This window comes from Crassostrea angulata, chromosome 9, assembly GCF_025612915.1.
Source record: "Crassostrea angulata isolate pt1a10 chromosome 9, ASM2561291v2, whole genome shotgun sequence".
In the NCBI taxonomy this organism is placed as follows: Eukaryota; Metazoa; Mollusca; class Bivalvia; order Ostreida; family Ostreidae; genus Magallana; species Magallana angulata.
Window position 1 is genome coordinate 22,750,625 of NC_069119.1, and position 24,482 is coordinate 22,775,106.

Consider the following 24,482-nt stretch of genomic DNA (forward strand, 5'->3'; position numbering starts at 1 on the left):
TAACAACAATTAGGGGAAGTCCTAAAACAATGACTGATGCATTTTACCCATGTATTTCAGTGTTGAGATTTTTTTTCGTGTCGTTTTCTATTATGTTTGACTGTTTGATTTGATTGATAAAATCTTTATAAATGTAGAAATAACGAAATCAGTAACACGTAAATTTATTCGGTAAAAATTTGATGACAGTAATTTCCACAGTTCTAACATTCATAAGTAGTTCACACGCTATCGTAGATACAGACAAAATAGAAAACAAGAAATATACATGCAACAGAAATATAACGCGGCTGCTTACATCCCTTGTACTGTGTAAATTTTAAGTCTCCGTACAGGCTATACTCGCCGTTTGATCTCAGGAATTTCTTCTTAATTGTTCAATCCGCTGCATATTTGGCAGACAATAAGAATGGGGTCCAAGGTTTTTTCTACAGTCATGTCAAGCACGCCAATCGAAACTCAAATGCCCAAAAATTTATAACTCTCTTAAAAATGAACGAATATGTCTGGTCATTAGTACAGTAATCTAGAATTGAATTAGGTTGAAAATAAAGGCTCAAGATGAAAGATCCAGTAAAATAAGGCCAGAAAAACTAAATGATTTTGTGAATAGGAAGGGGGGGGGTCGGTGCGTGTACAGTGTGTAAATTTAATTTCCACGTATAGGCAACAAGCGCCGTTTAATCTCAGGAATTTCGTCTTAATTGTTCAACCCGCTGCATATTTGACAGACAATAAAAATGGGGTCAGAGGTTCATTTTCACGAATTTTCATTAGGATTGAGTGAAGGGCTTGGGAGTCAGAATTTTTTTTTTACAGTACATGTCAAACACAACAACTAAAACTCAAATGCCAAAAGCTTCATAACTCTGTTAATAATGAACGAATTGGTCTGGTAATTAGTACAGTAATCTATAATGGTAATTAGTTGAAATTAAAGGTCGAAGATCAAAGATCAAGTAAAATCGGGCCCTAAAAACTAAATGATTTTATGAATTTGGAAGGGGGGGGGGGGGTTGGTCGGTGACTTCTATATTAAACGTAGAAAATTAAATTCTAAATATCACATATTGCAATATGTGGTATTAAATAAAATACATATGTTAAAAACAATGTATAAGCGTTGTTTGAAAGATGTAACTATTGATTTTTTTTTTACATCTGTTTATTTTTAGGCTCAAACACTCATAAACGGGTGGTCAGTTTTCAAATCTTGTCGCAGTCACCCGTTCGTTTGTATAGTTACGAGTATAAACTTCGGAGGTTTTTCTTAATCCCAGACAGGCAACAGATTTGTATCAGTATATAGACATGCACAAAAAAGGAAAAAGTACACCCTCATTAATAAAAATGACTTTTTAGCGTTGATTTCCAATCAGTAAGAAGACAATCATTAAACAATGAATTTCAAATTATTTGAATCCATAGACATTATCCCGTAACTTGAAATAAATACATGTATAATTTTTTGACGCCAATGTACATTTAGCCTCTATCCAATTTACTGCATGTTACCTGTACTTAGTTCTTATGTACTTTAGAGAGAGAGAGAGAGAGAGAGAGAGAGAGAGAGAGAGAGAGAGAGAGAGAGAGAGAGATTTTCTTGTTTTTTATAGTGTTTAGGGAATCAGTATATCAGCAACGTATGTCAATAAACGCATGCATACATGCAAGCGTGTATCTATATATGTGAACAAATACTAATCAGTCCTCCTTTTAAAGCCATGTAGAATAACGTTGGTGCATTGCTAAATGTTGTGTGCATACAGTCATTGAGATGGCGGCTTTTCTTTGATGCCGGCAAAGCGACCCAGTGAACTCTAATGCGGTCGTACTGCAGGGGCGCTTCGGCGGCATGTCTTTGATGGCGGCGATGCGAACTGTTGACAAAAACGAGCTCTATATTTGTACTCAAAAAGCTGTTATTATTCTTATTTATGATAAAAATAAAACGGAAAACAATAAAAACCATCATTTTAAAGGTAATATCGTTAAACAAAATAAAATTAGGGAAGAACAAATAATCGGCACTCGGGGATGGAACCCGGGTCGCCTGGGCACCAGTCCAACACTCTAACGACTGAGCTACGCAGACTCTCGCTTCAGAACTTTTGAACTCAAAATCTCGGGAATGCCTGGATCGATTTTAACACGAATTTCATATTCTGAAGTGTTTTAAGCGTCTCTATCGAATAAAAAAATAAAAAAAATTCAAATCTAAAAATTTGAAAAATTAAGGTTTTTCATTTCCTTCCGGTGACGACCGGAAGTAGAGGCGGACGTTCGGATATGCGAAGGGCACTGCGGCCGTTCACTCTCTACCTTCTCTGAAAATTTGTAGGTTCTATCGTAAATACTTTTTGAGAAAAATTGTGAACAAGCAAAAACGTAAAATCTTTAATATCTCGGTACCGGAAGTGACGATCAAAAAAAGCCCGTGTACTTTTCTTACAAATTTTGTCATGAATAAGATCTGAAAATTTCATGAAAATTGGCTGAAGCATTTTTGAGAAAACGTGACAGAAAAAAAAAAACAATAAAAATAATAGTGAAAAAGAAACAAAGCAATAACAATAAGGTCTTCCGTTGGAAACGGAAGACCTTAATAATAGTGAAAAAGAAACAAAGCAATAACAATAAGGTCTTCCGTTGGAAACGGAAGACCTTAATAATAATAATAGAGGAAAAGAAACAAAGCAAAAACAATAAGGTCTTCCGTTTCCAACGGAAGACCTTAATAATAATAGAGGAAAAGAAACAAAGCAAAAACAATAAGGTCTTCCGTTTCCAACGGAAGACCTTAAAAAATATTGTCGGAAATTTTGGTGGTATCGAACCCATAACATACAACAGTAAAGAAAAACTGTTCTCATTTGTGAGACAATATATAAAGCATTTTTTACTACAAAGGCTTATAAACAAATTTGACAAAAAGACGCTATCTCTACATCTTATATAAATTGAAAATTAAATCATTTTTTAGAATAAATAAAGAGAAACAAATAAAGTCTAATAAGAAAATTAAAAAGAACAAGAGGCCCATGGGGCCACATCGCTCACCTGAGCAACAATGGCTTTATATGAGTGTCCAAAGGATATTGTGCCGTATGGCCAATCCGTAGAAAAGTAAAAAAAAAAAAAAAGAATACCATAAAGTATCCAAATTTTACACTTATTTTCCTACACTTAATTTTTGACATGTACCTTTATGAAATACCATTTAAAAAAAAAGATTCTATACGAGATATAAAACTAAATTTTTGCTAGGGATACACTGTTAACTTCCAATTCTCTTTATTTTAGTTCTGCCCCCTAACTTTGTAAACCGATCAAATCATATAACTGTAACTATTGTTACCAAATAAAATAAGACCCTCTGTTTCCTTTTGTCAACAATGGGTTATAGTTGTTACCATTGTAACCAAATAAAATAAGAACCTCAGCTAAACCAAAAAAAAATGCTCGTTACCTCCGTTACTTTTTGTCACCAATAGTTGTAACCATTGTTACTGGATGAAATTAAACCATCCAGCGGAAAGAAAATAATCAGTTTTGTCTTAGGTTATGTTACTTTTGTCACCAAAAACAGTGCCTTGTTACTGGTTACAAATGAAACGGGGTAAAAGTCAGGACTAATTTCTGGCCATATCTAATATTTCTAGCACCGAAAACAATCTCCGTTTAGACTGAAAATGCCGAGCATCTTAACAAAACACGTTGTATTCATCAACAGTTACGTACAGATTGTATCGAATTACCAATAGAATGTATAGTATTTTTAATATAATATGTTGTTAGTGCATCAGATTTTGCTCATTTTGCGCAGGTAAACAATCAGCTGTCTTATTTACCAAGGTCTCTGTTTGATTCAATACGTAAACATTCCAAAATACAGGCGATAGTTCACCTCAAGTTACAAAGCATGATTAACGAAAATGAAACGAAAATCAAAACAATCTAAAACGACTGTCACAAGTAAAAATGTCAACGCATTGAAAGATTTAACCTCGATTTTCTTCACGAAATTGGCACAAATATATTTTGCATGTTTCAAGTATCCCTTCGCACGTAAACTGTTGCACAACAAACAAATTCATCTTTGTCAGTTTGACCCGTTTGTCATGCGTCAACATTCAAATATGGCTGCTTCAAACAAAGAAGGTATGGAAGGTGGACCAAGACTTGATAGGCATTACCATTTGTTCAGACGGACTTGTGGTCACCTCCAGACTTTGTTGTTATCTTCTTTGTGGGCGGCAATGTATGGAAGGTGGACCAAGACTTGATAGGCATTACCCTTTGTTCAGACGGAGTTGTGGTCACCTCCAGACTTTGTTGTTATCTCCTTTGTGGGCGGCAAGGTATGGAAGAAGGACCAAGACTTGATAGGCATTGCTCTCTGTTCAGACAGGCTTGTGGTCACCTCCAGACTTTGTTGTTATCTCCTTTGTGGGCGGCAAGGTATGGAAGGTGGACCAAGACTTGACAGGCATTACCCTTTGTTCAGACGGACTTGTGGTCACCTCCAGACTTTGTTGTTATCTCCTTGGTGGGCGGCAAGATATGGAAGGTGGACCAAGACTTGATAGGCATTACCCTTTGTTCAGACGGACTATTTTAACTGATCCACTGAATAGTGATTTCCATTGTTTGTTATGTTATTAAAGTTACTATGTTGGTTTTGTAATTATATTCTCCAAAGTTAGTTTTTATTCGTTATAAATGTTTGCTAACTCTCTGTTTTTGTTTATTTGGTTAATTATTTAACAAAGAACTAGTAATTAAAATACTGATAACTTTTATCTTATATTTTTATAACAAATTTACAATTAAAGAATCTAGTAACATTGACTATTGTTAAATTTGAAAAATCAAATAACTTATTAGATATTTTTTAAGTTAAATGTTATGGTTACCAGAATCACTTGTAGAATTTTGTTACCTAATTTGTATTTTTTTCCTTTTTTACTTTTACAGACCATATATTGTTGTTTATGTTTCAGGTTTTTTCAGTAGAATGATTTTATATATGGGCCGAAACCTTTCTGGTGGTACTGTGCATTACTGTTAAATTTGATTTATACATTTGGCAAAGGTAAACCCTTTTTTTTAAATAAATAAATCTACCGGTATAAGGTATAATTCAAAATTTTAATTATCAACATTAATATTCCTTTTTAAACACCAATCAAATTGAGAATTAAGTTGCATTTGCTGATCTCTTTCCTGACTGATGAAGCCCAGCCGGGAGGTGAGCAAATGCATAATGACAAATATAAGCATTTACATTATGTGTAATACTGTCAGTTAAGATTCGCTAATTAATAATCAACGAAAATTCCTTGCGCAATACATTCACGCTAACGGGATCTTTAGTTTATGTTTCCACAATATCACATTTTCATTGGAATTTTGCTTTATATTCTGTTCATAAATATTAATATTTGCATGCGTACTGTCTTTACACACGGAGAAGTTGCACTTATAATTCCATAATTGCAATTGCTCATTCTGTATGCTCATCCTCTGTTACTAAATAACTATTAAGGACAGAGAAACATTTCACAGGATCTTCCTTTATTTTCTCTTTTTGGTCAAATTTTTTATTATATACAGCTATATCAATTTTTGAAATCAGATGATGACATGAAGAAGTGCATTAAGAATGTTCAAGATATAAAAATGGAGCTTTCACTATTCAATTACGGAAAAATACTGAGGACCATCAGTTACACAACAATACACATGTATGTTTGTGTATCCAGTGCCGGTGTTGTATAGCAGTTTTTCCCCCATAGTAGCTTCTCCCCCCGGAAAACCTACTATATAGTAGCCTTTCCCCCTGGGGGGAGAAGCTACTATATAGTAGCTTTTCCCCCATAGTAGGGTTTCTCCCTCACGTTTTTGGTTCAGATTTTATAAAAAATACTTATGGAAACCCAGTAAGGATTAAAATCAATGTTTCTATACTCCCAGGTTGTATATCTGCATTCACTGTACAGGTTAAGTTTCATTTTGCCGATTTATTATTTTTATAAACAATGCAGAAAATTGAACATGTGTGTAATGGAATTATACGTAAAACTTAATTAATTTAGGTAATTAATTAAAAAAGTACTTTATTTTACAAAATATACACTTATATGTATAATTCTGTGTTCTGAATTTGTAAGTGAAAAATGTTTTGAGAATTTTTTTTAATAAATCTATCACTCCGTCTGTTTGTTTGTGCAAATTTTATCCAGGCTAAACCTCTGTTTTAGATAAATTTTGTTTTCGATGTTTCAGATCCTGATGTTTAAAATCCTATTATAATGAATGTAGTGCATATTCTTTAGGGTCCCATGTCTCATAAACTAGAGATAACCATATTACCATATATTCAGAGTGGCAGTAGTTTACCACTTGTAGATGACTCTGAAAATTTAAGCCCTCAGGGTAGGCGCCATCGATGTTTCAGGGCCTGATGTGTAAAACCCCATTATAATGATTGAATAGTGTTAGTAGTATAGCACTAGTATATGACCCTGAAAGTTTTATCCTCCAGGTAGGGGGCCCTTGATGTTTCCGAGCCCGATGTTTAAAATCCAATTATAATGAATAGTGTATTTTTTAGGGCCATATATCTCAGAAACTTAAGTTGACAACATCACCATATTTTTACGGTCATTTAAAAGTAAAAACATCATTTGAAAATACATACTCACTCATATATTTCCTTTTCAAAATAATTAAAAATTACGTTAAATTCTGATTTTCTTTTTAAATTTTCGAACAAGAATATTAAAAAAGGTACGCGGGTAAATTCATTATTCTTCAAAACATTTAATCAATTCATAAGATGACCAATGATATAATAAATAAATAAATCAATAAATTTTTATTCATAAAAGTAGCAACCGAAAAAAAATAAATGACTAACAAAACCGCACTTGATATACAACTTTTTTTACTTGCCAATTGATTAGAACAAGCTTATATTTAAAAAAAAAATGAGTCAGTTCATCAAAAAAATGTGTTTGTTTTAATTCTTAATTACCTTTTTTCATTGTTCGAAGAACTAATATGGTATACAAGTAAATCTTTATTGCAAAAATACGAAATAAATAGTATGGTAGCTATTAAATCACGTTGCAAAATAAAAAGCGGAAAAATTAGCACGCAGTGAATGATAATATATACATAAGGTTAGTAACAAGCAAAGATACCGACTTTGTTCAGGTTGTAAAGTTTTATTTCTTTTTTAAAATTGTTTACATCCTAAAACCTCGCGTTTCGTAAAAAATGTGCTTAAAGACATGAATATGAATATGCGTGACTTTAAAACAAAATTGTAAATACTAACTTTACACATGCCTTTAATACATAATCAATTATAATACCCTTACCCATGATTTAGAACCCCATCAACCGAAGTAAAACATTTCAGTTTCTCATCATATCATTGCACCCTTTCTCTTGTTTGATATTTAGAAGTAGAAAGATACGAATCGGATTATATTTAAGATCATCAATTCTAACGGTATTAATTTATTGTTATTCCCTTCTTCTACAAAATTAAGTCAAGATTGGTCAGTTAGTTTCCTGGGAGGAGTTTATACAAAGATGATAATACATGGGAAAATTAGAGTTCCAAACTGGCATATTTTCACTCAAATGTATTCTGACGTGTTCTTTGAAAAATGTTAATGTCATAACATCAAAGTCAAAACTGTAGATAAGCATCATTTAGATGAAAAAGATTAGAGGTATTCCGAAATCCATGTAAAAGGTGTTCCAAAAAGGAGAAACAAAAGGTGAAATAAATAGTGATGACACAGGAATGTTATGAAGGCGCGTGCCTTTGTTCATATCAGGGGTGAAAAATCCATGTATTTTATTCTATATATTAAAATAAATGCCATAATTATCCTTTATTATGAGAAATTAATATCATATCAGTCATTGCAAATTATTGCCACGAATGGTCCGCCATAAACATGACCGGAATGTAAAAAAGGGGGAACATCTACTATATAGTAGGTTTTCCGTGGGGGTAATCTGGCTATAAAACGGGGGAAAACCCACTATATAGTCAGCTTTCCGTGGGGGAAAAACTGCTATATAGCCATTTTTCCGGGGGGCAAAACTACTATATAGCCATTTTTCCGGGGGGAAAGATGGCTAGGGGGAAAAGGCACTATATAACACCGGTACTTAATTTCAACTGTATTTACAAAATATTACCATGGTAACAGGATGTTTTAACTTTTATTTTATTTTTCCTCATTCACAGTCTCCCTATTTAAGTTGTTTGAGCCTTTTCTCGGAGAGAAATCCATACAGTTTGCAAACAAAGGAGATGGGAGAAGCAGACGAAAGCAGTATGACCAAGTTTTCAATCCAAGCCATCTAGTTCAATATTACTCTGGGTTACAGGAAGTAAGTGTGTATAGCCGTTTTATTTTTCTGATCACAGAATTGCTGTAAAAATGGAGGGAATATACCTCACAGAATTAATGTTTGTTTCTGTGGTTTCATCAGTATTCGTTGAATATTAACGATTCCCTTGGATTCCTTTGTTGAATTGGTCCATGAAATTAGATGTTCATTGAAATGCAATCTTTAATTACATATTGTTTTAAGGATCTCTGGCCATAAATTTATGTATCCTTAAAAGTGCAATTTTCGCAAAAATCTGTGAAAATTGATGCCTATTTATTGCCGGTTAACCGGGTACTCGATCGAATGTCCGAGTATCAAATACTAAAATCGGTACTCGGTTACTCAGATGTATATTTTTTAATATTTCTAAGTTTATTTAATAATGCATTAAAACATCGCTTTTAAAACTTAAAATGTCCATTGCACTTGTACATAGAGTAATTAGGATTTCCTACGCCTCTAAATATGCTAAATGACCGTTATCGCCTGTGGCAGTGTTTATATAGTAATTATCGTGACCAAGCACCTGTTACCTAGCTTTTCTCACCTTTGGCTGTCTTCTACCCTTATTTTTGGCTTACTTTAATGATTTGTTTTCACTGAACATCGTTTATATAGTCTATTATATAAATTAGATAGCACACAGTAGAGAAATTGAACAGACCTAAAATGCCACCACCAACTTCAAAAGATTCAAAAAAAGTAAAATGTCAGCTGTGCGAATATAAACTTATCCTATACGGGGGGAACGACAAACATGTTAAATCACATTCATCTTAAACATATGAAGGAATTTGACAGGCCAGAAACTCCAGAAAAACAACCGACATTATCATTCTCAGGAAAAGAGACAGATGATATTACACGTGCAATTGTTGATATGGTTGTGTTTGATTACATGCTGTTACAAATGGTCGAAGGCAAAGGCTTTAAAAACTGATGTCCATCATCGCACCAAACTACAACATACCGTCCCGTAATACTATAAAATCTAGGATCGAAAAAGTGAACGAAGATCGTAAATCCGCTCTGTTAGGAGAACTTGATAGAGTTGATACTGTAGCTCTGGCTTCGGGGCCACCAACATGTAAAAATCTCAGCTCAAATCTCAGCCTCAAATCTTAAATTTCTGACTCTGGTGAGATTCTGCTAAAACGGCGTGCCACCAAACTTTCTCAGAGTCGCCTCACGAGAGTTGAGTTTTACGGAAAAATCTCAGCTTATTTTCGTTACCGCAAGCGGCCTCTCAGGAAAAATGGCGTCGATCGGGTAAGTCAACTCTACTTTCATTTTCTTGTTTATCGCGTTATTTATGTAAATTACATGTGAAAATTATAACTGACGTCACATGTGATAGTCGTCTGCATGTAAATATTATTCATTGCGTTCAGAAATGGCGAGCGAATGTTCTGAAAGTGTCTCAGACGCCAGTTTAAAAATTAAAAAACCTAACTGGACCGAGTTGGAAAAGAAAATTTTGGTGGAAGAAGTGCATTTAAGGGAGGGTTTATTGTTTGGGAAATTTAAGGGTGCTGGGGGTGGGAAAATAGCGAAGGACGTTGCCTGGAGAGAGGTTGCACAGGCAGTGAACGGGTATGTTTATCTTCACCAGTTGAAATTGTTGTTTTTATTTTAGGGAATTCCCAAAGTGTCACATGGTTTTGAGCGATAAATATAGAATAAACATGGATACTGATACTTCCATGCGGGTTCACAGAGTTGGATGGTTTTCCCCCAGATGCAAAACCAGTCTTCAACAAAAAAAAATGCGATAAGATTTGTTTTTATAGTCCTCTTGAGTGATAAATTAATTGCTTAATGGCTTAATTTGAACGGAATCAAGTTAAGTCGTACCCAACCCGACTCGCACCCAAACCAACTCGTACCCAAATATTTGAGTACGACTTCACTAGTCAACTCGTACCCACGGGAAAAATATATTTATACTAGGAAAATAAAATACAATAGTTTTCATTCATATGTTATGTTTTTCATTTATGTTTTATTTAACTTTAAATTAACTTTGCCTGTTGCCTAATCCATTTGATTACTCAAAAAATATGTTTTAATTATAAAACAATATCTAATATAGTGATTTACTTACCATTTTCTTGAAGGAAACACACCTCTCTTGAACCATGTTGATCTTCCAAAAGTGATGAAAATGTTGTGTTTCTTCTTAATTATGAGCAGCATGTTTATTTTGTGCTGACAAACTCATTGGTTGATCGGTTGAACGGAATCACATAAAGCAATTAATTTTAATTTTAATTGATGATAGTTAACCTGCTCATAATCATTCTTTGATCCGTCCGCATTCAAGTACAAAACTATAGTATACCAGATTTTTATAACAAATTCTTTTAAATTTGTTATACAATTCGCATATTAATGTTATCGATAATATACAAAACATAACAGCATACGAATAAAAGCCATTCATTTTATTTTCCTAGTATAAATATATTTTTTCCCCGTGGGTACGAGTTGACTAGTGAAGTCGTACTCAAATATTTGGGTACGAGTTGGTTTGGGTGCGAGTCGGGTTGGGTACGACTTGACTGTAATTCATTTGAACTTGGTATAATACGGTGCACTGCTCTATAAATCAAATGTGATTAGAAGAAGCAGGCCCTTAATCATCTAAAATCTATAAGTGCAAGCCAAACAGTTTTTGTTATACATGTATATCTTGTCTTGATTTTGTACATTGCTCATTAGTAATTTGAATATCATTTATGAAGAAATTTTTTTTAAAAGTACAGTACACAATAAAAAAAAATGTTATATACTGTGAAAATTACTTCTTATTTAGCATGTTTAGGGGCATATAAATTATGGAAAACTTTTCATTGTCAAGACAGTTCATTGGTTATGTTTTATAAATTGTATAATGATGTGCAATGTACACAGATTATTTATCCAAATTGAGCATCACTGCATGACAATAAATACTATTTTAGGAGCAGTGGTTCGGGAATACTGAGGACAAGCGGGGAGGCTGCCAAGCAGTACAGTAACTTGAAGCAGAGGGGTAGGTACATGTGGTATAACTGATTCATTTATACCGTGGAATCATTTGAATTTGTTATGGCTTAATTTTCGTGGTTTCTGTGGGAATGAGCACTTCCCCATGAATTTACATCATAGGTAGAAATTAAATTCATTCCTTATAATAATATTCGAACAACTGAAATCAGAAAATAAGGCATATTGTTTGTTAAAATGACGATTCGTGTATGATTTAAATTGTAATACAGAGGGTTCCACTTAATCTGATCGCGGTTAATGTGATAATTTGGTTAATCTGATATAAAATCAAAACACCGATCCATTTGCTATATAAGCCTTTGTAATTTCTACTGATAATCTGATTGAAAAAAATGTCATTTTCGGTTAATATGATATGATTTCTGTCGGCCAATCAAATATCAGTTAACATTTTCACACCTCTTCCCCCATGTCCACTTCGTGTATAACCTCTCACTGTGTAAACAGCTTGGCACGTGCCTAAAACTTGCAAATAAGGTGCTTCAGGGGATTAGTCACAGCTCAACGCATACAGATGGTCAGCTGGTCGATAGATGAAAGATACCGACATCGATAGTTCAGCCCACCCTCTAACACCTTTATATTCCTTTGTTTAATTAGTTGGCACCCCTTTTGTGTACACAGTAACTCTTTACAGGGCATTAGTTTCACTTCAACACACACGGGTGGCTCACTTCTTCGTAAGATGAAAGCTACCGACATCGATAGTTGTTCCGGATGACCGCACACAGGACTGACATTACCTGTGTACACATTTTACTGTTTTTTCATGTACCAATTGCCAATTGCCTGTGTTAATTTCATGCTAGGCTTGCACCATTAAGAATTATTTAAACATGTAATTTCTGAATCAAAAGTGCTTGGGAACATGTGACATCGAGGAAATTCTGATTACTCTCAATTTTACATCGGGGTAGAAAACTTAATGAATAAAATTCAAATAATTTGTTATCATGCATAATTAATTATTTAAGAGCATTCTATATACCAGAAAAAGAATTAAAATAAATTGTCCAGGTGAAAAGAGGGAATGTTCAGACAAATAGCCATTTCCTCTTACTACTTCCTGTCAAAATGGCCGCCACATTGAAACCATCGTAATGAACAGTGATGAAGGGAAACATTTTCTTTTGAGCATATACAAACAAAATAACGGCTAAAATGCTATTTCATTGCTAATGCAAGGTAAATTATTTCATTTCAAACTATTGACAAACAGATTATATCTTTTTGTTGATAAATTATGTATTGAAACAAGTTGTATTTTATTCTTTACCAAAATTAAAGAGCACAAAAACGCTTAATTGGTTAATATAATAATCGGTTAATCTGATAATTTTTCTCTGACAAATTGACTATCAGATTAAGCGGAACCCTCTGTATCAGGCAGATTATAACGTTTGGCATGCATGTCGTATCATGACGTTACTAGGCAAGTTATGTTATATGATATATATTATGAAATGTTTAGCCAATCAAATTAGGTGATATATTTGGTTTGCATAATGATGATTATTGTTGAATAATCTTCTTATCTTAAAATTTCACTAACAAGGAATGATGATCAATTGTAGCCAAAGGAAAGTTATCAGAAGCAAAACGCCCAAAGACAGGAGGGGGTCCCAAGCCACCAAGCCCCACACCAGTTGAGCTTTCCATTTTGGAACAACTGGAAGGAAGGCCTTCCCTTGAAGGAATATGTGGAGGAATAGATACAGCGGGTAACTATGTTGTGTTGTATATTGAAATATTTACTTTTGCAAATATGTTTCCCTATATGAACCTATCAATTAAAACATTTAATTCTGTATCAACTTTTTCATGATGTCAAAAAGTCATAGCACAGGCTTGAATTATTGTTTACATAACATCTCAGTAATTCTAACAGTTCTAAACTATTTGCATTTTTCAAATAATAAATATGCAGCAATGTTAAAAAGTTCAGTGGGATATGAACTTGGGTGGTAAGTGATCAAATCTTCTGAGAAGCCCTGCTGAGAGTTTATGTTAACATGTATAGCCTGAAGGGCAGAGATTAAAAACAACAGTGTGGTGTTTCTATCACAATGTAAACCAGATTTCATGGTACTGACCCACTTCTTTGTATATGATATAAAAAAATGAACCAATTGTTAAATTTATGAGAAAGTTAAGTACAGGATATACTGGTATATCAAACCCCAACACTTATTTGTATGTGAAGTTTCATGTCCAAAATGTTGCAAAAAAAAAATAGGAACAAGCATATTAAGAAACTCTGGCAATTTTTATTTAAGATCCAGTGGAAACTCAGCCTTCCACCTCTTCTTCAGCATCTTCAGATGAACCTGCAAAGAAGAAGGATGTACAAGGTAAATAAATTCTTAAATCATATTTTGATAGAAACAATTATAGAAAGTACACAGGGCAATGAACTTAGTTGGTACATGATCAAATTCTCCGAGAAGACCTTCTGGCTTCAGATGTTTTGATCATGTGTTAACCAAGTCCATATCCATGTGATCATTCCAACATTACCCATATGATAAACCTTTGCTTTATCAAACGGGTGATGATTTATCAAATACCTCCGGTCAGAACTTTTTTTACACAGCCCTTCGCTTCAACACTTCAGTTACCTATTTTCGAAGATTTGCAAGTACTTTCAACGTAACTATATCTACCACAAAAATTGATATAAAATGGATTTTGTCCAAAATTTAAATTACAAGTATGAACTTCAAGGAAAACACTTAACTGCGTAGCATATGCATCGGAACCTGGGTGCTATTGGAAGAGGGGGCTTAGCCCCTCCCCCCACCCTTTTTTTGGCAAAGTTATACATAACCGTAACCAAAAGACCCTTTTTTCTTGTTTGTCAAGATTTTTTTTGTAAGTTAAGCCCCCTTCAAACTTTCAAATTGCTTTGTGTAGTTTATAAAACTGCAATTTACATTAACTATCAAGAAGTTCATCCTGACGACGCGATGAAAACAAATCGCTCTGGTTGTGTTGTGGTTGGGGTATCACTAGTGAGCATTAGCTCACAGATATCTTGTTAATATGGTTATTATTGCTCAGATGAGAAATGTGGCCCATGGCCTTTTTGTAAATTTATTTTGTTGTTGTTTTTATAATACAGATTCTGGTAAGAAAAAGAGGAAGCTTACCATCCTGGAGCTAGAGGAAAGGAACATATCATTAGAGAATGATAAGCTTCAGGAAGAAATAGAGAAGCTGAAAGACGAGAGACAGCTCATTGTGGCCAAGAAATCATATTATGACCTAAAATTCCAAATTTTATGTAATAATAATCCTGAGGTAGTAGCTCAAATGTTGAAGAGCAATGAATGTTGAAAGTTTTTACATAGAAATTTACGATAGTTAAGAGCTGATATATCAGCACATTTCTGGTGCCATATAATGACATTTTTACTCCTAATTAATCATATATCCACTTCATTTTTGAAGAGTTTTTCCTAATGAACCGAAAATATAACTTTGAGCTTTTCTGGTAAAAAATTTGTCTATTGTGGTTGTTGCCATTGTTCATGTTGTAATCTTTTCACAATTTCATCTTCAGAACTAAAGGTAAATTTTAACTAAACTATGAACAAAGCATTTCAATATGAAGGTAATTGCAGTTTCTTAAAATAGAAAGTTATACATGTCCTCTTTCAGAGACTGATACTTGGACGTCAAACACAACAAAAAGTTACCTAACAATTACGGAACATCACATTGATAGCGACTGAAATTTGATTACAAATGTTTTAGTAACCCGCGAAATGCATGAATGACATACAGGAGAGAACATAGCTGAAAATCTCAAAAAGTATACGTCTGAGTTCAATTTTAATGGCAAAGTATTCGATGTTATTCAATCATGATAATGCAAGGAATATGACAAGTGCTGGAAACAAATGTCAAAAGTAACCAAGGTTTTACAGTTATCAATGTACTTGTTCATATTTATTTACACTTTTACCGAGTACCTGGGTACACGATCGGAAAAACGTCTGAGTAACCGAGTACTATAAATTGACCGATTTGACATCCCTACTATTTATGCATGTCTTGATGAAACCATGTTATATGAATACCAGAAGGGGTCGTTCTAAACTTGCTGCTATTGGCATTTTCAATGTATGAAACTTATGATAGATATTATGAGTGATTTTAAGTGAAAAATGATAGATATCTTTAAAAAAAAAAAAGAAAAAGTAAGTGATTATAAGCAATTGATAGACTAAGATTTCTCTGGTTCAGGTGTCAGATAATTTGGTGAAGAAGTGGACCAGTTTACCTAAAGATGACCATGTGGCATTGGCGCAGTACATGAGTGCACTTGCTCTTAAGATGGCTCTAGTCAGCTTGTTTGGAAGCCATGCATGGTCGGATGAGGAAATCTTAGAAATCAGGCACAACTATGACATTGTAAGTATTCCACAGTTCTTTATGAAATCCTTCGAAATCCATACTAAGACTGTTTCTCTAGGCAACATTAAAAAATTTGCACATAAAACATGATGAAGAAATTAGTTACTTTAAAATAAAATGTATTTAACTTTAGTCAAATCACATGTTAAGTATGGAAATTGTTTACACATATTGTTTACGTTTGCATGAATGAACTTTTGTTTAAATGTGCCACCGGGCGACGTTATAAGGACTGGGTATTCAGTGATTGTAAAAGTTCTATGAAATTGGCTTGGGGCAAAGGCATGCAATTAAAATTCATAAAACAAATTTGATATAAGGTAACACGAAAGAAAAATTTGAATAAGATGTACTAAAATTACTGCAAAAATCCTAGACAAAGATCTATTTAATCAGAAATTGGACAAATATATCTTGACCTGCATTTGTATTTCCCTGCATTTTTTGCCATAAAATTTATGAACAAAACCTTACCCATTGTATTGCTGAAATTTGTTTACTTATATCATCAATGTGTCGTATTAATCCACATTACTTTAAATAAAATGCCACAGCTGGTTATCTGGTGTCGTTTACTTCTCCGAGTTGTAAAAGGTAAAGACATTATATGACGCCATAATGTCCTTTTGCACATAGATGGATCGTCTTATAAGTGCATCGCAGAAAGTCAGTAAAATATGTCAGCATGGATTAAACATCTTATTTACTGTATGCATTTTAAGTAGCTCATTTACATGAATTTTCCATATGTAACCTTAACTCAGCTGCTTATGTTGTGTAGGTTTGATGTATGATTATTATCTTGATCATCCACGAAGACCCCACCCCACCCCCTGAAATAAACCCCCCCCCCCCCCCCCCCCACAAAACTGGAATATTCATAAACAGTTTCTGCTTTCTCTGGAGCAAAATCAAATTGAATGAGACAAGTGTCATTAAAATGAATATCCAACTGAATTCTTAGAAATACATGTACGTGTAATTTATAAGGTACTGATATTAATTTTGACACTTTCCTGTTCTTCTGTAGGCTTGGAGTGAATTGGAAAGGAGACTTGTTGATTTTCCCGAAGAAGGAAGCCCCAGGATCAAGGCGTTTGAAAATGGTAAAAATCAATAATTGTAAACCAACTTATTCCTGTGCGAGAGGTTTTTCAGAATATCCAATCAGTACACAGAGTTTTTGAACTTGTTCATTTATCAATCTTTACTTTGTTTTTCAGCACATAAAAGGTTCCATGCACTTGTGAAAAGGATGGTAACGAATCATAGAAAGCTATCGAAGAAGAGCACAGAGGAGGGGTTGTTTATTGACGCGCTACTCGACAGTACGGAGGACGAGCAGGTTATTCTAAGCGACGCATGTACATATATTGTTGCAGGCTTCCACACCACAGGAAATTGTGAGTTGAATTTTTTTTATGTTTTATCTGTGTACATTACTTTGCTCACCATAATTCCAGCACAGAATATAGTCAACAATGTGAATATATATAACCAATATACATGTACTTGTATCTATACATGTATTTTGAAATAGTCTTTGGAAGTGTTTTTCTCTGTAATAGATTTTTGTTTATCTAATATGTCCCATATTTAGATATATTTACATTTAATTTTGGTGGTTTTTTAAAATTTAATTTATGTGCATGTAATACAATGTATTTGATATTTGGATTTAATGTATAATAAAATGATATACAGTAAAACACACTTAAAACAAAGTGCCAAGGATGGGCGATTTTGCTTTGTTATAAGTGTAATTCATTTTGTTTTCCCTCGGACTGAAATGTCACATTTTCATTGGATTAAACATGGCACGTGATTGCCTCATATATCTCTATGTAGGTTCTTTGAGAATTAATATTAGGCAATATGGCCGTCACTGTCCGCCGCCTCCTCACCTACTCATCTCGATATTTCATATTATTTAACACAGACTTCGTGCTCAGTAAGTCCTTAAAATATTTAGAGTAGTTGCCCTTTGGAATTATTTTTAAATTAGAGTAGTTGCCCTTTGAATATTGACGTCACATTGTTGTGTCTGGAGCAGAACATAATGGCAGCATCGAAATTTGCTCAAATCTCTGCAGAGGTTTAAAATTGAATAGCAACAAAACATTGTAAGTAATACGGGTGAAGCGAAAATTTTTAAAGCGTATTTAAAAGGTTCTATTGATAATTTTAAAGAGTTTAAATGAATTAAAAGAGATGTAAGGCATCTTGTACATGGCTTAGCGTAGATCACCTCTATTTGTGAATGAATATGTCGCTTCGCCTCGCCATCTATGAGATTGATCACCCCAATATATTTCTGTGTTGAGTCAGTAACTAACCTAATAAGTAATAATAACTGTCAAGTTTACGACATTTACGGTAATTTAGTCATGGGGAATAAAATTTTGTAAGCGTCAATTCGTTATAAGTGTGTTCGTTATAACAGTGTTTTACTGTAATGATTTAAATATTTTTTTTTGCCTATAGTGTTAACATGGGCTGTGTATTTCCTGGCCACACATGAAGATGTACAGGATAAAGTATACAAAGAAATTAAAAAAGTACTAGGTGGAAATGACTTGGAACCAAGCTCACTAAAAGATTTAGTGTGAGTAAATTCTGAAATGCCTTATTGTAACATTCTTTGAAAAAGTTAAACGAAAAATGATATTTTTTATTGTTATTGTATTATATTGTTGTTAAATTTTTAATGTCCACCTAATATCGTCCTACAGTGCTCTTCCTCTAAAAATGGGCGCAACCATCCGGCCCTCTTAATTAGAATATAATGCTACACTTCTTGTCAAATTCTGATGAAAAATCATGTTCGTTGTGCACAGGTATTTACGACAGGTGATAGACGAAAGTCTCAGGTGTGCTGTAATAGCTCCATGGGCAGCCAGGTATCAGGATTTCGACTCCGAACTTGGAGGACATAAAATTCCCAAAAATGTAAGACAACCCAAGGCCATAAAAAATAAATGTATTGGTGTTTTATAGCTTAAATGCTGCATCTTTGATTTGTTTTATAAAATTAAAATATGAAAATTGAGTTATTTCCCTTTGCAAATATGAATTTGCTTTTTCTTCTTTTAATCCTAGTAGACGTTGCTTATTAAAGTAATATTCATGATTAATTTTTTTAATGTACAGTAAAACACGATATTAACAGCAGATGATAAGAGGGATTCATTATCACTGTAATAATACATGTACTATGAACTCATAATACTATTTTAAGATGAGAGGAATAAGACATTGCTATGTGAATTTGTTATAAGCATGTTTGCTGTAACTGTGTTTTACTGTATAGTTTGTCCATTTGTTTGTTTATCATAATGTTTTAGTCTGATCTTTTGTCGTTGTTTATTTTCCAGACGCCTGTCATCCATGCTCTTGGTGTTAGTCTACAGAACGAGAAATACTTCCCCCTCCCGAACAAGTATGACTTTTTATTTATTGTAGTAAATCCTCTATCATCAGTGTTTCTCCCTCTCTAGCATACTTTACGCAAAAGTTACAGAGGTTTTTAAGAAATGAACAAGAAAATATTTAATACAAGTGGTTTTTTTAGGGGTAATATAAAACTGTCCTTATTTAAGACACATGAAGCCGCTTTGATCAAAGTTATAGCCATTGTTTCTCAGTTGAACAATGTTGTCCATTGGCCTAATGTTTGTGTTTAATTTGACTGCTGTCAACTCTTGCTTAATAATGCTTACAAACATGATATAATTTTAATTTATATTCATGGTAATTTTTTTAACAGGTTTGACCCTGATCGATTCAGTGCAGAAAATTCCAAATCGAGACCATCCTACTCTTTCCAGCCCTTTGGATTTGCTGGCAAGAGAAAGTGCCCTGCCGACAACTTTGCCTATGTTGAAGCCACAATAACACTGGTTTCTATTCTTAGAAAGTTCAAGGTCAAAATGGTGGAAGGTCAAGTTGTGACTCCAACCTTTGGCCTCGTGACTCACCCAACTGAAGAAGTTTGGATCACGTTGCAGAAAAGATAAAACAAAATGATTATGATATGTGTAGAATTTTTTGTGCCATGGGAAAATGTAGTTTGACAAACTTTTGTAATGCTTTCATATATGTTGTGGTGGTGAAAATCGACATTTTTCAGTAATGTTCTGAATTCTGGCTTATCTGAACATGTTTCATGTTGGTTAGTGTAGCACAGCTTTTTATAATGCAATGATACAGTAAAAATTCGGAAAAAGAAAAATTCTTTGAACTATGAAAACATTATGTAGGTATAGTTCATTAGTAGAAAACAAAGTTAATATATTTGATATTTAAACAATTGGTATTTAAACAATTGTTTATATTGATGTACAATTCAAAATGAAATAAAGTTTAAACTAATGAATATTAACAATTGTAGCTACCGCATTCTTTTGGAGGTTACTTCAAGGACGGCCACATTGTGCACCAAATTTTCAAATCTATTTTCCTTACCCCGATTCAATGAAAGGACCAGGTCCTTTATTCAGGCAACCTTACACCACATATGTTGCTTGACTCACTTTATGTCAAATATTTTATGTGCTTGCTTCTGTGTATGTGTTAGATAAGTTCTGCAAGAAGGTTGATAGTTGTTTTCAAAACCTCTGTACATATACATGTACAAAATATATACATATATGAGTTGTGTATATATATTGAAGAGTTTCTGATTGCATTGTTCAGTTGTTTATTCTGTGTAGTAGGTTTTCATGTGCTTTAATTTCCCCCCCCAAAAAATCCTTGGCTAAAGGGCATTCAAGGTTGCCTGAATAAAGGACCTGGTCCTTTCATTGAATCGGGGTAAGGAAAATAGATTTGAAAATTTGGTGCACAATGTGGCCGTCCTTGAAGTAACCTCCAAAAGAATGCGGTAGCTACAATTGTTAATATTCATTAGTTTAAACTTTATTTCATTTTGAATTGTACATCAATATAAACAATAAATAATGCAAACAGGATTCGGAAACAAGTTGTTACAACTTATATTAATCCGTTTCCTTAAATTGACTTTCAACTATTAAAAACGATAGTTGCCCTTGCTGAATGGCAAGTATATTAGGAACAACAAATGAAAAAAAAGATGGAATTGATGGAAAAATTTAACCAAAAAAAATGAAAAGGGAAAAATATGATAGAAAATATACAGAGAGAGATATCATAACTTGAATTAACGTTAAAAGTGACCGAGTAATAAACAGTCGTACGATGCAAAAATAACAAAATCGACAATACGGTAGCAAGTGGAATTAAGTTACAAATCGTTTAGTAGCAGAAATAAAATGATGTACATGTTTGAAAATGTTTGTATTATAGGAATAATTTCTATCTGGGTCTCCAAATAACAGAATGTTTAAAGTGACCGGTCTTAATGGGTCAATGAATTTTTTCCTTGCATCAGTGTATAGAGGACATTCTAATAAAAAGTGAAGTGTTGTTTCAATTTGTCCACAGGCACAATTAGGATTATCTATTATATGTTTTTTGGATAAATGCGAATTAAGTATACTGCAATTGAGTCTAAGTCGTGTGTGTAAGATCTGTTCTGTGCGCTTACCAAATAGAAAGTGTCTTGGGGTTTTACAACAGTTTGAGTTAAGCACACGTTTCAAATTGGATACTGAAGGATTTTCTTGGACACTTATCGGAAGATCGTTCCAAAGCTTTGTAGTGGACGGTAGAAAAGATTGTGAATAGTGGTTTGTATTAGATTTTCGTTGAGTAATGCAGTGCGATCTTCTTGTGGGATAATGATGTGTTTCACTGATTCTTAAGGGGATTAGAGAAGATAGATAATCTGGAGCACATCTATGGACCATGGTGTGGAATTTGATTAGTTTGTGTTTTTGTCTACGATTGTGTAGAGTGTCCCATCCAACCTCTCGATACAGATCATTTAAACTTACGAGTTTTGTCGCCCCTGAGACTATGCGAGCTGCCTCAATATTGATTTTTTCGAGTTTATCGGCTAAATCGTTTGAGATATTGTCCCAGACAACATCTGCGTATTCAATGACTGGTCTTACAAATGAAACGTAAAGTTTTTCTAAGGATTTTCTATCTAATAAAAATTTGAGTCGTCGTAGAATGTGTAACCTAGACGATGCCTTCGCCACGACAATATTAACGTGATATGACCATTGTCCGTTGTCGGAAAAATGTAATCCTAAGTGTTTATGATGTGACACTTCACTTATCTTTTGTCCATTCAAGTACAAGTCTGGATGTAGAGTTCGGTTTCGTTTGGTACTAATTGTTATGCTTTCAGTTTTCTGAGGATTAAAGGTAACTAACCATTGATTAGACCATTTGTGGACTTTGTCAAGGTCGCTATTTAATGTCTTGCTTGCGATGACCGGGTTATCGACAATAATGTATAAGGTGGTGTCATCCGCAAATAATTTGATAGTGGATCTTATGTCAAACACTATATCGTTTATATATACAAGAAATAACAATGGACCTAATATTGAGCCCTGGGGTACACCAGCCTTTACGTCGCGCCAACCCGAAGCTGATGAGTTTATTACAACTCTTTGTTTACGACTCTGGAGATAATTTTCGAACCACAGATAAAGTTTGTCTCCTATCCCGGCTTGTTGAAGTTTATAAAGCAAACCCTTATGCCAAACTCTGTCGAACGCTTTGCTTATATCACAAAACACGACACGCACCTCCCTTCCCGAGTCTAAGGCTCTTCCTATATCGTTAGATTCATTAGGAAGCAAGTTGGAGTGAAGAACCATTAGTAGTTTAGAAAGATGCTGTTTTGTTGGCTCGAAGTCTGAACACACATGTAGAATTGCAAAAGATTTTTAATGTATGTAGCTTGAATAAAGGGAGTTATGATCACACTACTGATTTTTTTTATTTACATATTGTGTATTGTGGAATTGAATTGTATGGTATCGATTATAAATAACATAATTTTTTTCGAATTCTAGCTTTAATTTACATCATTCAATTTGATCAGTGACCAATAAGTCTGAGCATGTATGTACATGCACTATATACTTTACTTGTTATTCCTTGGACTGAAATGTCACACTTTCATTGGTGTAAACATGACACTTGACTGCCTGATGTATTGCTACATGTATGTCCGGTAAGAAAGCGTCGGCCATAATGTGGAATATTAATTCTCACCAGAAGGACATAGAAATATATTTACATCTATGGAGTATGATTCCCTCCGGGCGGAAACTTGTAGTTAATTCATAGCTCTATAGAAACAGCAAGGCTAAAATCTACCTGTCCCGTTTCTCGATTGGTCGAAATCTATGTAGCGGCAGAAATTGACAGGAAAGTGACAGGACTGAAATCAACACGCCCAGTTCATCGATTGCATGGTCGAAACCTACAGCTACCTTAGAAAAATCACGGACTACACGAAATAATCATGCATGATGATGTCAGACTCAAAGTCTCACAGGAGACGATTTGGCTGTTTCTTTTACCTAACGTACTTATGTATATTAACAGTAATTTAGTGAATTTTACTTACTTTTTATAATCAATTTATTAATTAGTTGGAAGAAAGATGTAAATATAAACAATAAAATGCTTTCTTTGATGATTCATGCGGGTTATGAAGGTAGCGATCATTACATAAGGTAGCGATCATTACATAACCCACTAACGCGAGTTATGTATTTTTTCTGCAATGTCGCCACCTTCATATCCCAAATGAATCACCAAAGAAAGCATTTTATTGTTTACCCGGTAAATATTAGGCAGTCACGTGTCATGTTTAAACCAATGAAAGTGTGACATTTCAGTTATGAGCACGTGGGGTCGCCATGAAAATTGTACTTGTGGAGTTTCTCCCCTCGACTGTACGCAGTTTTCAGAGTCGTGTAATTCTCCATGACTCAATTATTTCAATTCTGCTGTCCATCCTGTCTTTCAAGGATTGAAAAAGGCAAAGTTGTGAGGAGTTGTTTTTGATATTTGCGTCAGCGAGTGCTCGAATAGATTTCTCTACAAACAGCATGTATTCAGTGAATGCGTAAGTTAAAACGTGCACATGCGCGTCTTTCATTTCATCTCGAGCTCTCATGACGTTGTTCGCAAGTATGTGAATCTGAAATCTATAGATGTGCTCTTTAAAATTGCAATGTTCCATCGTCTCTTTGTATAAGGATTGCGTTACAGGGGCCAAGCCCGTTTTAACATGAATTTCAATGTCCCTGTGGATAGCGTCCATCTTGAGAGGTAATCTGATACTTGTACCAATCTTTCATGAAGAGGAGATATGTTCTCAGTGCCATTCTCCAGCCTGCTGTAGACATTTTTATTATAGATAACTTTGAATCGTCAAACCTTGAGATTGCTTCCTTAGCCTGCATTAAATCTTCCGCTAACTTTGCGATATCTCTTGGAGACAAGATTTTTCCTTGTCTGTAATCTGGCTCTGAACCATATGACAAATCCGTTCATTCGAACACTTGCCTGTGATATGAAACAGGGCGGTTGCTCATTTTGTAAAACTGCATTGGAAAGGATACTATAGTTAAAGAACAACACATCGCTAAGAATTTCTTAAACCCTATTCAAAATTACGTAATTGTTATTAATTT

The 24,482-nt window shown here is 34.0% G+C and overlaps 1 protein-coding gene across 3 annotated transcripts; it reads left to right on the top strand.

The window, feature by feature from the left end:
* Positions 1-8,278: 8,278 nt before the first annotated feature.
* On the top strand, positions 8,279-22,757 carry LOC128163136 (cytochrome P450 20A1-like). Of its 3 annotated transcripts, XM_052826647.1 has the most exons (10): positions 13,055-13,196; positions 13,752-13,826; positions 14,597-14,775; positions 15,724-15,891; positions 16,925-17,000; positions 17,118-17,297; positions 18,379-18,499; positions 18,732-18,843; positions 19,269-19,333; positions 19,661-22,757. In XM_052826647.1, exons 4-10 carry the CDS (start codon positions 15,793-15,795, stop codon positions 19,908-19,910), a joined length of 903 nt encoding a protein of 300 aa, XP_052682607.1. In that variant the 5' UTR covers positions 13,055-13,196; positions 13,752-13,826; positions 14,597-14,775; positions 15,724-15,792; the 3' UTR covers positions 19,911-22,757. The 3 variants fall into 3 exon arrangements, with proteins under 3 accessions (XP_052682608.1, XP_052682607.1, XP_052682606.1); XM_052826648.1 differs by lacking the exons at positions 13,055-13,196; positions 13,752-13,826; positions 14,597-14,775 and adding an exon at positions 8,279-8,421; XM_052826646.1 differs by lacking the exons at positions 13,055-13,196; positions 13,752-13,826 and having other exon boundaries at positions 14,620-14,758.
* The last annotated feature ends 1,725 nt before the right edge of the window (positions 22,758-24,482 follow it).